Source organism: Trypanosoma theileri, assembly GCF_002087225.1.
Source record: "Trypanosoma theileri isolate Edinburgh chromosome Unknown TM35_Tth_5_V1, whole genome shotgun sequence".
Classification (NCBI taxonomy): domain Eukaryota; phylum Euglenozoa; class Kinetoplastea; order Trypanosomatida; family Trypanosomatidae; genus Trypanosoma; species Trypanosoma theileri.
In genome coordinates this window covers 53,636-66,586 of record NW_021639847.1, presented here as the reverse complement: position 1 = coordinate 66,586, position 12,951 = coordinate 53,636, and the positions used below count along the sequence as shown (strand labels likewise).

Below are 12,951 nucleotides of genomic sequence, written 5' to 3'. Positions count from 1 at the left end.
CAGAGTTCCACTCAATATGTAGACACCAACGCATGCAGAAACCTTTTCACTCCAATTGCAACCTAATTTTTTCTGCTAGAGAATTCACAAAATAATCTTCATCCACAATAGCCTTGTATGGGTTAGCTGCAACACAGTATTTCTCCTCTGTTATGCTATCTACGATGCTCTCTCCTGTTGCGGCATCTCTCATGTCTACAATAGATCTCTCATTTCCAATAAAGATATTATCATCAAAAAAGATGTAAAAGAGAGGTTCTACAAGAGATGTTGAAGGTCTAATGTGCACTGGAAAAACTTTTCCACCGCTACGACGTTCAGCTCCTTGCGCCCAAAAAGGATAATAGTCTACAAGTCCCGCAATATTATTTGTTGCAGCAGCATATTCCAAAAGCTGATTATGGAGTAAAGTAAAATTTGTTTCATAAACTTTCTTACAGGAAGGCATTCTTGACAACTGTGACAATATCTCGACCACAGGCAATGTCTCTGTACCCTCAGGTTGGCACACCATAGCAGCTTTATCTGGACCTAGGCAAAAAAATAACTTGTCATTCTCACGGAATATACACCCTGTTGCCTCAGGGACGTAGTTTTCCTTCATATGTTTAAGGATAGCTCCCCGAGGTTTATAAAAATGTTCCCCAAAAACAAATCTTTTCCACTCTTTGAGTACATTCGCCAAATCGTTTCCAAAAGTTCTGAATATCAGAGTAAAAGACCAATTAAGTTCAGAAAGTACATTAACAAATTTAAAAAAGGAAGGTATAATGGAGCAATCAGGTGCCGATGTTAATACCGCCTTTTGTTCATCAATATGATGCTTATATTTTTCTCCTGGTTGTCCTTCATGGGTAAATGTGCGTAATATAGACCTCCGCTTTTCCGAAATGTTCCGCCAAATAAAATCCTTTTCAGATTTGGGAAGTTCCTGCATACCCGGTGGCTCAGAATGCATATTATCAACAAATTCATCAAAAGTCATCAAGTCGGAACGATCCCCAGAATCGTGAGGACCCAGTTTGGGCACCCACTTTTCCCCTACTTGGGTTCCAAAGACATTCGCTGCGATGTTGCTGTTAAGAACATCCTCCATAGTTCTTCCACCAGCGGAATCTACTTGAATAATTGTTTTGTTGATGTCCATATGTATAACAAGGTGTCTTCTTGGGCACCTCTCCAGAAATGCGCGAGACATTCTCCCTTTCGTTTATATAATGAAAAATAAATAAATAAATAAAAACAAAAATAAAAATACAAGGTAAGAACGAGCAAAAGAGAAAAGAGAAAAACAGTACATAATTGCATGTGCAACGCATAGCAAAAAAAAAAAAAAACGAAAGATCAGTAAAAGAGAAGTCCTCTTAAAAGGATATCCCACTAGCATAACTACTGTGTATATCTAAAGGAGTAGGAGAAGAAAAAAAAATATATATATATCCCTAATATCATCTCAAAATTAGGTACGACATAGAAATCCTTCTACGAAAAAACGATAAAGATCAGGAATACTAACAAGGTGATTAGGGACATTTTTGTTTCGATCAGTCCACTTTTTTTCGTGTTATTTTTTTTTTTTTTTTTTTTTTTTTTGATAGAAAGGAAGAGAAAATAAAACTTTTTTAAAAAAACGTGAGGATCTTTAGAGGTCATCATCATCATCGATAATTATAGCCGGGTTGGCAGCACCTCTCGCTGCAGGTTTAGAAGCGAGGGGATCTTCATCAGAGTCATCATCTAGCACCACTCCTCCTTGTCGTGGGGGAGGAATAACAAGATCAAAGTCATCATCATCGTCGCTCAGCGTGACTCCCACGCCACTCTTCTGTGGAATAGTAGTTGAGACAGCAGGAGCAGTTGATGCTGTCAGCTTCTCATTTGTGATGTTAAGGTCATCCATTTCTGAATTCAGGGCTGCGTTAAGAATCTTATGACAGTGAGATTCATTTGTGACTCCAAAAGTCATTAAATCGGAGGCATCCATACACTGCAAAACGTCCAAATCAACATGCTGACTCAGCAACGTAGGACCATATTGTGGAAGTCCAATACGGTGGAGGAGTTTCGTAAGAGGATCTGCAGAATCAATGTCTGTGTTATCAAGAGCACCTGCAACCTCCCCCATATCTTGAGGTTGCTGTATTTCATTCTCATTAGATACTCCACCTGTGGCTTCTCTGTTTGCGTCGATTGCCTGACGAAGACGCATCTTGGTACTTGGTGGAACAGCTTTTAATTTATATCCTTCATCCCCACTCAGACGTAGCTGTTGTGAATCCACCAGTAATTCAGCGGTGGGAACGTTAATAGGCATGATGTTTAACCTCTTTCCAGTAGTTACTTGAAACAATCTACTCAGAATTGATGCAAGTTGTACACCTTCTGAGAAATCTTTTACCACAATGTCTGGTGCTGGGGATTTTATCTGTATAGCGAAAAATGTTGCATCAGCCCCGTGGTGAATCTTGCGTATATGACTGATCAAACTGCAGTACATGATAAGAGCACCTTGATTAAATATGTAAATAGCCTTGTCTCCCACTACCAAAATGTGCTGACCTGGTTGACTATCCTTTTTCACCAATGGTGTCACTAATGTGACAGAAGCAAAGAAGTGGATAACGGCTTTCTCAAGTACAGCGAACTTAAAAAGATACTCCAATGGAACTTGAGCAAAAGCCACGTTTGTACGTGGATCAACAGGAGGTAAGCCACAGTTGTATGGTTCCATTAATCCAGCAGCAGCGCATGCATTCCAAAGGATTTCATTCCACTCTTCAAAGACCTGACGACTTGGCATGCGGAGGGTCCACTGATCTTCTCTGCCATCTTCATGATTTCCATCAATCATCAAAGTAAATAACTCTGACATTTTTACTTCCATTACCTGGCAGCATCTCACCACTTTAGTTATAATAAGAACATCCTTTGGTGGTTTGCGGTCGTCTTCACTGTAGGATAACCTGCGTGACTCCTGTTCAAAGGTTACAAATCTCTTTTTGAAAGCTTTGGTAAAGGATGCCGTTTGCCTTTCGCACCAAACTGATATGGAACTCATCTCTTATTATTCTCCTTCTTTTATTTTCAACTTGCCTACAAAGTTTTTACACTCTTCAAAAGTCAACTGAATGGGTGAAAAAAAAGATATTTATATAAATATATAACGTAAAAAAAAAAAAAAAAATGCAAATCGCATCCTTTGTTATGGTGAAACATCCATAGATGTCACACTGTAAAAATAAAGTATGTTGAACGAAGGTAATAATCACATGTACGTACTTAAAAAGAAGAAGAACAATTGTAAGGATACAGGCTTTCTTCTAATGAGTACCAAAAAAAAAACTTTTTTCAGAAGCAATATCGTCAGAAAAAGTAATGTTGCAATCGTAATGGGTGCAATTTCGTGATGCGTGGAAAGATTTCAAGGAGATACCATAATATATGACCCACCAAATTTGCTACTATGTCTGCTTTTATTCCCCGCATATCATCAAGAATGGTCCCTATGACAAGAAAAACTATTGGAAGGAGCCGCACTCGCAACATTAAAAGTCCAAATAAACCTACCTCCTGTTCAGGAAAGAGACGACAAAAGAGGTACGTCAACGATCTGCAGAATACGAAACTAAGGTATGGAGAGTCAATAATACCAAGAGTTCGAACACCAAGTAGAAGAAGCATTCCTGTGAGAATGGTAAAGCAGTAATCCAATTTTCTCAGCCGAAAGTACTGTTGCTCAATGCTACTACTTACCAAGTAAAGCCAGTGAAACTCGATTATACTTTCAAGGTTTACTCGTCCAAAGTAGAAAAAGGTTGTTATTAACCTCCAATATTGTCTTTCCTGAAAAGTAAGGGTAGAACTAAACACCAGTTGCAGTGGATGGACGAGACCAAAGGAGACCAGCACAACGGAGGTCACTGCCAATAACAGCAGTGTTCCTGTTACTGGAGGAATGTTGTGCGGTAATCCAATGTCCATCACGCGAGTAGAGTACAATGACTTTATATGATACGCCCAAGTATACACGTATAATCCTTTCAAAAGTAGAAAACAATGAAATAGTGAAGATAAAAAAAAAAAAAAAAACAGAGTAGTCAGAAAAATTAAAATAAAAAGAGACCACATAGTCAAAGAACATTCATCCCCTACCGTAGTTATACCCTTTTTTCTTTTTTTTTATCGCTATTTTCCATCTTTTTCTTTTTTTTTCTTCTTTTTTGGCAACTAGAAGTTGGAGAAGAGTAACAGTATTGATATCACCATAATGACAGTGTTCATCGCCCCAAGAATTAGACCCACACGTCCATCCCATTGGTATTCCTCTGTGTTGCGAGTCTTGAGAAGCAAAACAAAGCTCACTACACTCAGTACCGCTGTTGTCAACGCGCACGAAATAAGAACAGTTCTATTAATAAAAGGACGTTCCCGCATGCGTGTAAATCCTACAAGTGTAGCCGCAGCAAGTAGTAAACCAATAAGCTCTATATTCCATTTTAGAATGGAATGGACCCACCTCCCACTACCCTCTTGGGAATACAGCAGAAATATTGAGACAAAAACAAAACATAAAACCAAACATAGCATAGGCCATGATACAAGAACATATTTCAGTTGAAACTGTGTTATGCCTTTTCGAGGTGCCATATGCACAAGATTACGTAATCCTTCCTTTATAAACTCATCGTACCTTTGCTCCAATTGTTGCAACAATTGAGTTTCATCAAGTTGTAAATGTCCAAGCTCCTTCTTTGAGCGTAGTATTTCCAGGTTTCGCTCATCTTCACGTGTGAAGTGTGACATACCTTTCATACAACCCTCGGTCCTGCATCTATACCTCCCTGGACAGGGAACAGCAAAAGTAACAGAGAAGGATAAACTGTTCATAAACCCATAATGGCAAAGAATATTTCAAACAAAAAGAAAAACAGGGATGGCGGAATATCATTTCTTTTTCAGAAAAGTTTCGCTTTCCATTGCATTTTCATTTGACACAGATAAGTCATAGAGTACCAAAAGGGTTGCGCACTACACTACAGGCAACAAAAATCACAGAAAACCATTTTTAAAAAAAAAAGTAGCCAAAGAAAAAAAGAAGTTCACTGCAATATATTTTTTTCTGCTCTCAGCAAACTACTGTGGATGTGGTGGTCAAAATACAAGGTATAAAAAAAAAAAAAATGAGAACAAATGTTTATTACTTTTTTCTTTTTAGTATTATAAATGTTAGTTGTATATAGATATATTACCGTTAACATCATCTTTAACATTGTAATATCCTATGTTGAACTCATAGATGAGTCACGGAGTTCTTCCGTCTCTTCAGAGGACTCACTTGATTGTTGAACCCCGTCCACGTCGTCTGTACCTGTAGTCAGTGTACCATTCTCAAAACTATCTCCTTCGTACGAGTCTGTATCGGTAGCAGCTCCAGCGTAGCTTAACTCACTTTCTTCTCCCTCCTCTTCATCATCGTCATCGTCTGTGTCGTCACCCTCGTCTGCGGTAGACCAGAAGCTGTCGTGATCCAATTCATCCTCATCCTCATTCTCTCCCAAATCACCTTCACTACCGTTTTCATGCTCATTTTGGGGAAAGGGGAAAGACTGCTGTCCTGGAAGCGGTCCGGATGAAGTAGAAAAGACCCGTACTACAGCCCCCACATCCTGTTCAAGAATAGCGGCACAGTAGCGGTCTGATGGATCAAGTGCAAAAGCTCGAAATGGTGGGTGTACCTCAGTGGAAAAAACTGTTTCAAAGGTGTAGCTCTCCACAACAGAAAGAACAGGGGAAGTAAAATTAGTAAGATTGGAAGCCTCACGAAAGCTGTAAATTACTCCTCCGCAAGAGTTAGCATGGAAACTGCTGGTTTTTTTAAAAGATGGTACTGTTTGTAGCATTGTCAAAGTTCGAAGGTCCCAAACTTTCTCGTCGATCAGTACAAGAAGATTAGAAGGGTGAAAAGCGTTGCAAAAAGACTCGGTAAAACGGTCAAACCTATATATAGGTTTATCACTACAACGAATATCCCAGAGAACAGCGTCGCTTAGTATAAGTTGAGATGTAGCATCAAAACTAGCTACATTATCTAAATTTTCACCAACCCATGATGGATCACTAAAATGATGCACTTCACGCTCTGCTGAAATATCATACAACCTACAAGAGTGTTGTTCATCACATGTTGTTAAAAGATAGGTGTTGCAATTTGAAAATCTCGCAGCTCTACTACCCTCAACACGATACTTGACAACTGGTAATGAATCACGTTGCATAACAGCTATCGTATGATCAGAACTCACTACTGACAACAGTACACCATCATTTGATACAAAAATTCCCGAAACACTATCATTGTCAAAAGCCAGATGTTGCTCTAATAACTTATCACTAGAAGAATCATCTGGGAAAGTATCAAAAAGAACTAGTCCTCCTTCTGATGTTCCTACAATTAATGTTTCACCATTATCACAGAATGCAATACTGTATCCTTGTAGTCCATCATCATCACCACCGGTAATATCATATAAATGTCCTGGGTATCGATAAATGAGATGATTTTCATTAGTTCTCATGCGTAGAGAAAAATCCATACCCATTTTTTGGGCTAATCTCCTATTAAAAGCGTTTCGAGTATGATCAACAGGTGCAACAGGTGGATAATAAACATGACTTTTCCTTAAGTCAAATTGAGGAAGTGTAGCAATAGGGTTGGTACATTTTTCATGTTGTTGTCTTAAATAAGAACGTATTATAGAATCAAGAGTTGGTGCACCAATTTTTGATACTGTTGTTACATCATTTGTCAAGTTATTTGGTTGATGCAATATTGAAGAGTCTGAAGAAATATGAGCATCATGTCGTAGAATTGAAGCTGCATTTTGTAACCCTTCAGATTCCAAATGGCGAGAAATCAATTCTAATAATGATTCTCGTGAATAACTAATCTGAGAACGAGCAATGATAGCTTGCCTTTGCTCTAATTCTACAGGATCCACAGAAACTGTTAGATTCGCTTTATTTGTTTCATCAGATAAAAAACATTTTACATTATCCATAAAACGTCCAGTTGCATGAACCTCACTTCTTGAATAACGAGGACCCATCATTGATATATATTCTTTTTGAACATCTTCGTATTGTTTAAGCAATTCTTGAGCCACTGTTTTTACTCCTAGCGCATCAAAGAGAATACGAGTGTCAGCATAACGCCTAAGAGTCACCATTAATTGTAGAGCTCGAGCGACCACTGGAAAAAAATGTAGTTTAGCTGACATTGCCGCATCTTTTTTTACTCTCAAAACCTCCAATAAAATTCGAACTCCGTCATTAGCTCTGATGACACTACATACTCGATTAAAGGATGCCACAGCTGCTTCATCATTTTTATCAATTGGGGGTACTGTCAGATGCAAAAGAATTTGTAAAGAAGTAGCAACACATGGTATTAGATGTAATTCCCTAGATGTATTTCCACTCTGAAAAGCAGCAACTAAATCGCTTACTATCATTATCAAATGTACAATTCCAGATTCAGGGTATCGGGCGTCTGCAATTAAAGGTCGAACAAATGGAACTACTGATAGAACACAAAGAACATTTAATGAAGCTGCAAGCAACTCCCATCGACTCTGAGAAAAATAGAATTGTGCACAACGTAGTAAAAGTTGATGAAAATTATTATCTATTAATGAACGAAAAGGAGTAAGTCTATCACAAGCAAGTAAACTTTGAACAGTTTCAATAGAAATATCGGGAATAGATGCTGAAGTTGCCGAAATAAAACTAAGAAAAGATTCAACAGTTGCTGGATCTCTAGGTAAAGAGACTTCTGCAGAAGAATTGGTTACCAAAACCGACAAATAACGATGTTTTCTAAATAAAACCCTCGTAGATAGCATTAAATGAGAAACAAGATAGACGTAAAAGCATTTTAATGCTGCCAAAGATAACCCTGGGCAAACAATATCAAATCTTTCCTCTGAATTTTTTAAAAGTTGCTCTATTATATCCACAGTTGTTTGTGGACCTTGATAAGCGTCAAAGAATGAAACAACACAAGGAAAACTTAGAGCATGAAAAAGAAAACCACCAGCACTACCTTGAACGTCATGGTTAGAAGCATTCTTCCATTGATGAAGAATAAATTTTAATATGGGTTCAAAATATTCACTGTGATTTCGAAGAAGTTTTTCAAGTACAGAACTTCTCGCTAACTGAGAAAGTACTATACAACATCCATATGTAGTTGAAACCTCTAAATGTCCATTAATCAAAGTCATAATTTGACGTAGACCATCCAATTCGAGAAAAATAAAAGCCAATTTTTTATGAGAGAGTAAAGCATTCAAGACCCAAACCACCCTCGCCACAATTTCTCTCACTTGACGATACTCCTCCTTTGCTAAGGAAAGAGTAGAATCCCACATTAAATGAGTCTCTAATGCATCTTCATCAACTGCTCCATCTTCTTCTTCACTTCCTAATAATTTCCTTTCACGTTCTTCAGTAATTTTTTCAATCTTAATAGTAGATGTTGCAACATTTGTTAAGTCAACACTTTCTAGTACATGAATCATAGATTCTATAGCCTGGAATTGTAAAGCAGGCAGTACAGCTTCTCTCTGATGACAAAGAATTCCAACTAAAGCACAGTTTAACATAAATTCTTCAAGTTTAAAGTTAATATTTTTTGTTTTTATAGTTTGTATTTCCAAATAACGGTCCCATGAAACAATTTCTTCATGAGGTTTTTTATACTTATAACGAAACACGCGATACTTTCCATCATTTTCATTAACTGAATCAACATTTTTCAACCAATGTACTAAAACTTCATCAGTTGCTGTAACATTTACAATCTCACCAATGTCGCAAGTTCCACCTTGACTATCAAAACTCCATGCAGGTCCTCGTCCCACCAAATCACCTTTCTTAGGGCACCAAGTCTCCAATACATCCTCTTGATAATTATTTTCTTCTTCTTCTTCTTCTTCTTCTTCTTCAATTTTTCTCTTTTTTGTCGGTCTTTCAGTCGTATCATTTTCGTTACTATTACATGTGATATTCACTTCTTCACAATGTATTTTTCCGTTTTCATTATTATTGGACAATGTCCCTCTTAATTCTGTATTTGTTAAATTATACCCATGATTAGGAGAATGAGAAGAAGAGGTAAAATTCTGCTTATGATCTATCACTAATGGCGATAGTATGGTCTCTTTTTCATCTCTAACCATCTTATCTGATACTATTTCAGGTGACGCCTTTCTTGAACTAAGTGGAGAGTTTGTATCACTCTGAATTACGGCAGAATAGTACCTAAAAGGTGATCCTCTACTTTCACGAGAAGATGTTAAAACCCGTTTTTCAGGATATCCAAAAATACGATGAACGAGATGTCTAACTCTTTGTAAGAGAAGTTTAAGTAAATCATGTCCAATCGCCTCTCCAATGGCCTGTTCACTTTGATCAAGCATGCTAAATGTCAATGAAAGTGCTAATAATCGTTTTCGACGAGTTTTTTCTTCAACAACAATTTTGCAGAGGTCAGAAATAGATAAAGGATCCAAAAAACTTTCCCGTGAACCTTCTACAACTAGCAAAGCAGCATATGTTGCAACAAGTTGAATATTTTCCAAACTTTTGGTGTGCTGAACCAAAGCAAGTTGTGCAGGATCATTTTCATTCAAAGTAGATGAATTATCACGTTCTAGAGTAGCACCAATAATCTCCCCCATAAAATCACAAAAAGCTGTATTATGATGAATAGCATGTGTAAGAGACTCAAACGGTACACGATCATGCATACTTAGTGTATCTGTATAGACATCTGCACACCTTTGATGTTCATCATGAAGTATTCTTGCCAAACGTCCCCAAAGAAAAAAATGAATTTCATCATATTTTTTTAATAAAACAAATATATCCTCTGTATCAACTCCAGTTTCTGTAGGTAAAACTCTTGTTTCTGAGTTGTCCCTCCCCACTCGATTCTGGATATTTTCTTTTAACATTTTAATCTGTTTTTGTACTTTGAGTAGACGCTTCATAAGTTCTTTAATAATACCGATTGACTGGCTCGCCATTACTACGTCATCCTCGTCATATGACAATTGTTCCGTATCATGTTGACTTCCATCATCCGGGGATATAACAAATTCACCAACGTCATCATTACCCCCTATAGAGAGGCCAAATTCTCCATCACCGAGATCATTTCGAGTCCGTTGCATCTCCTTATTATTGTTAAATGTATAGAAATATTTTTTAAAGTAGAAAAAAATATTTTAAAGAAGAAGTAAGAAGTGAAAAAATAGAAATAGAAGTTCATATTCTTCTTTTTTTTTTTTTTTTACAGGAAGATAACAGAAATATAATGCAAGAAAAACTACAGAAAGTGAAGACAGTTAAAATTCAGCAACTACTCGATTATGCTTTCCAAATATCAAAATAAAAAAAAGAGAAATCTCCGTAAATAAAAAATGAAGAATTAATAAATGAACAAAATGAATAAAACATTTATGTATGGGTTGTTTACAGACTCAAAAGAATTCCCCTTAATTAAATAATGGGGGAAAGTACAGTACTAACGAATTTATAATGGTATTTTTCCATCGTAAAACACCACCTTTCTTCTGGCGATAAGTGATAGACACACATACTGGCATAGATAGGAACCATTGAATGTAAAAGAACAACACAAGGGGTGGAAGTCTGTCAAAGAAGAGAACGTTCCCTCACAAATGTCATACGCTTAATACCCAGTAGTTATGGTGGGAAACGAATCTTACCTCTGAACAATGACTCCAAACATATATATTTCAACTCTGTAATGTAAACCGGAGTTTCTTTCTCAGAAGGAGAGCTCGTCCCGTCGCAACAAGAAAGAAATACAAGGTATAATCCAGAGACACATGTAAGTATATCTTTTTCTTTATAATAGCTGGAACACCAGAACTCTAGAAATCAAAAGGAATTTCGTTACTCTTTTCTCTCTTTTCCTTGAAGGTGGTTGGAATTGTATTTTTTTTAATTATTTCATTGTGATTTTTTTTTTTTATCTTTTCTATCCGTGCCAAGGTATTTTCTTGGAACCTCTTTCTTTATAAATTATACAATTGATTTTTCGTACGCCCCGCCTCACTCCTCAAGAGAAAAAACAAAACGATATTAAAGTTTCGTATAGACGTAAAAGGGGGCTTCCTCATTCCAGTCAGCACTTAGATATACCTTTGAAACAAGTTTTAATGGGGTTTCAGATAAAACTTCTGCATTAAGTTTTCGTGAAGTTACCACACAACGCACAGTAGGAACAGATACAACCACTTTAGATAACTGTTTCATCAAATCATCATCAAACATCCAAGAATGTGTAAAAATCACATTTACCTTCTCTTCTGTCAAACGCGAAGTAGATCTTACCAGGTCATCTTGAAGAAAAACTGCATCCTTATCACCGAAAAATTCCGGGTAGTACGTCTTTGCTTTTGAAAAAGCTATCACAGCATTACGATGTCGTGAAGGAATTACTTCAACACCAACAACTTTTTTGCAACGTGTCTCTGCCAAAATCTGAAGGCATACGTTTCCTACACCACTTCCTATATCACAAAAGACTGTTTTCTCTTCAACTTTAGTTGTTGTTCCTTCCGTATTAGTTAGGGAAGCACCACCTGTCATGCTCATGCGTAATTGTGGTAAAATCACTGAAGTCCACATTTTTCTAATACCATCCACATCAATAACACCTATTTGTGCAAAAACATTGGGTTCCACAGTAAGATGTTCTTCTCCCAAATCTAACTGTCCTAATTCCTCATAATTATCAGAAAGGTGTTCATAAATTTTTGGATAAATTTCGTTGAAATCTGCAGGAGGAGAACCAATAACAATTGGTTCCGTAATAGCTTTAAATGAATGCTTTTTCATATTATTTATAAAACTCAATCCATAACCTACAGAACACCCAAATGCGCAAGAAAATGCAACCAGACGTACCAGTTTCGGTCGAAAGAAAGAAGAAACGAGGGTGAAGAACGAAACCCCTGCAATTAGCAGAACCTCCCTAGCCACCATCGCTTAAGCAAACCCTTAAAAAAAAAAAAAAAAAGAGGGGAAAGAATACAGTGGTAACGATAGGGGAAAAGAAAAACAAAAGATATTAAACAATCAAATGGAAAGAAAAAAACAAGACGCCACGAACCCTTAACCACAGAACCCCCATATGTACATGAAACAAAAAAAACAAGTTTGTTTCTAACAAAAAAAAAAAATGCGGGACGTAAACAATTACAGAAACACAACACCGCAAAACTTAAGGAAAACAAAGCAAACGGCAACCACCACCAAAACCACGAACAAAGCACCAAGAAGCGGACCGGGGAGAAACCCCACCACAGCCCGCCCCGCGCCAAAGACCGACGAACTGGGGAAACACAACCCCGAACCGAACCATCACCCACGGCAACCATAAAAACAACCCTTTCCGCCGGCCAAAACCCCTGCAAAACCGGGACCCGCCCCCTTCGCCCCTCCCGTCCCCCAAACTAAAAAAAAAAACGGAAACAACGCCGGCAAACCCACGCGAACCCCCCGCAAAACCCCACCCCCCCCCAAAAAAAAAAAAATATAAATAAAAACCCTTCCAACGCCAATCAACACGACCTTTGGATAAAAAATAAATAAATAGCAAACTTAATCTCCAAGCCGTTTCAACCCCACACCATATCCCATAAGAAAATATGAAAAAAAAATTTTTTTTTCATATTTTAACGTTTTTTAAAATGATTTTATTTCTTTTCCACATCATTTTTCCGGAGAAATGACGTCGGATTCATAGCTCAGTGGTAGAGCGTTCGGCTGCAGTCCGAATGGTCCCCGGTTCAAACCCGGGTGGGTCCTTGTTTTTCGTTCGATTTTTTTTCCCATAATTATCTCTTGTTTTTTTTC

General features: G+C 37.4%; 6 protein-coding genes across 6 annotated transcripts; all 6 read right to left on the bottom strand.

Moving 5' to 3' along the window:
* Positions 1 to 46: 46 nt before the first annotated feature.
* TM35_000051180 (putative ubiquitin ligase) lies at positions 47 to 1,198 on the bottom strand (the record flags this gene model as incomplete). Its single annotated transcript, XM_029022773.1, has 1 exon — positions 47 to 1,198. The coding sequence occupies one exon, from the start codon at positions 1,196 to 1,198 to the stop codon at positions 47 to 49; it is 1,152 nt and encodes a 383-aa protein (XP_028885588.1).
* A 444-nt stretch (positions 1,199 to 1,642) lies between these two features.
* On the bottom strand, positions 1,643 to 3,058 carry TM35_000051170 (uncharacterized protein; the record flags this gene model as incomplete). Its single annotated transcript, XM_029022772.1, has 1 exon — positions 1,643 to 3,058. The coding sequence occupies one exon, from the start codon at positions 3,056 to 3,058 to the stop codon at positions 1,643 to 1,645; it is 1,416 nt and encodes a 471-aa protein (XP_028885587.1).
* A 305-nt stretch (positions 3,059 to 3,363) lies between these two features.
* On the bottom strand, positions 3,364 to 3,981 carry TM35_000051160 (putative DER1-like protein; the record flags this gene model as incomplete). The annotated part of the gene is made up of 1 exon (XM_029022771.1): positions 3,364 to 3,981. One exon carries the CDS (start codon positions 3,979 to 3,981, stop codon positions 3,364 to 3,366), a length of 618 nt encoding a protein of 205 aa, XP_028885586.1.
* Positions 3,982 to 4,227: 246 nt separating this feature from the next.
* Positions 4,228 to 4,812, bottom strand: TM35_000051150 (uncharacterized protein; the record flags this gene model as incomplete). Its single annotated transcript, XM_029022770.1, has 1 exon — positions 4,228 to 4,812. The coding sequence occupies one exon, from the start codon at positions 4,810 to 4,812 to the stop codon at positions 4,228 to 4,230; it is 585 nt and encodes a 194-aa protein (XP_028885585.1).
* A 467-nt stretch (positions 4,813 to 5,279) lies between these two features.
* Positions 5,280 to 10,235, bottom strand: TM35_000051140 (HIV-1 Vpr-binding protein; the record flags this gene model as incomplete). Its single annotated transcript, XM_029022769.1, has 1 exon — positions 5,280 to 10,235. One exon carries the CDS (start codon positions 10,233 to 10,235, stop codon positions 5,280 to 5,282), a length of 4,956 nt encoding a protein of 1,651 aa, XP_028885584.1.
* Positions 10,236 to 11,172: 937 nt separating this feature from the next.
* TM35_000051130 (uncharacterized protein) lies at positions 11,173 to 11,931 on the bottom strand (the record flags this gene model as incomplete). The annotated part of the gene is made up of 1 exon (XM_029022768.1): positions 11,173 to 11,931. One exon carries the CDS (start codon positions 11,929 to 11,931, stop codon positions 11,173 to 11,175), a length of 759 nt encoding a protein of 252 aa, XP_028885583.1.
* Between the last annotated feature and the right edge of the window lie 1,020 nt (positions 11,932 to 12,951).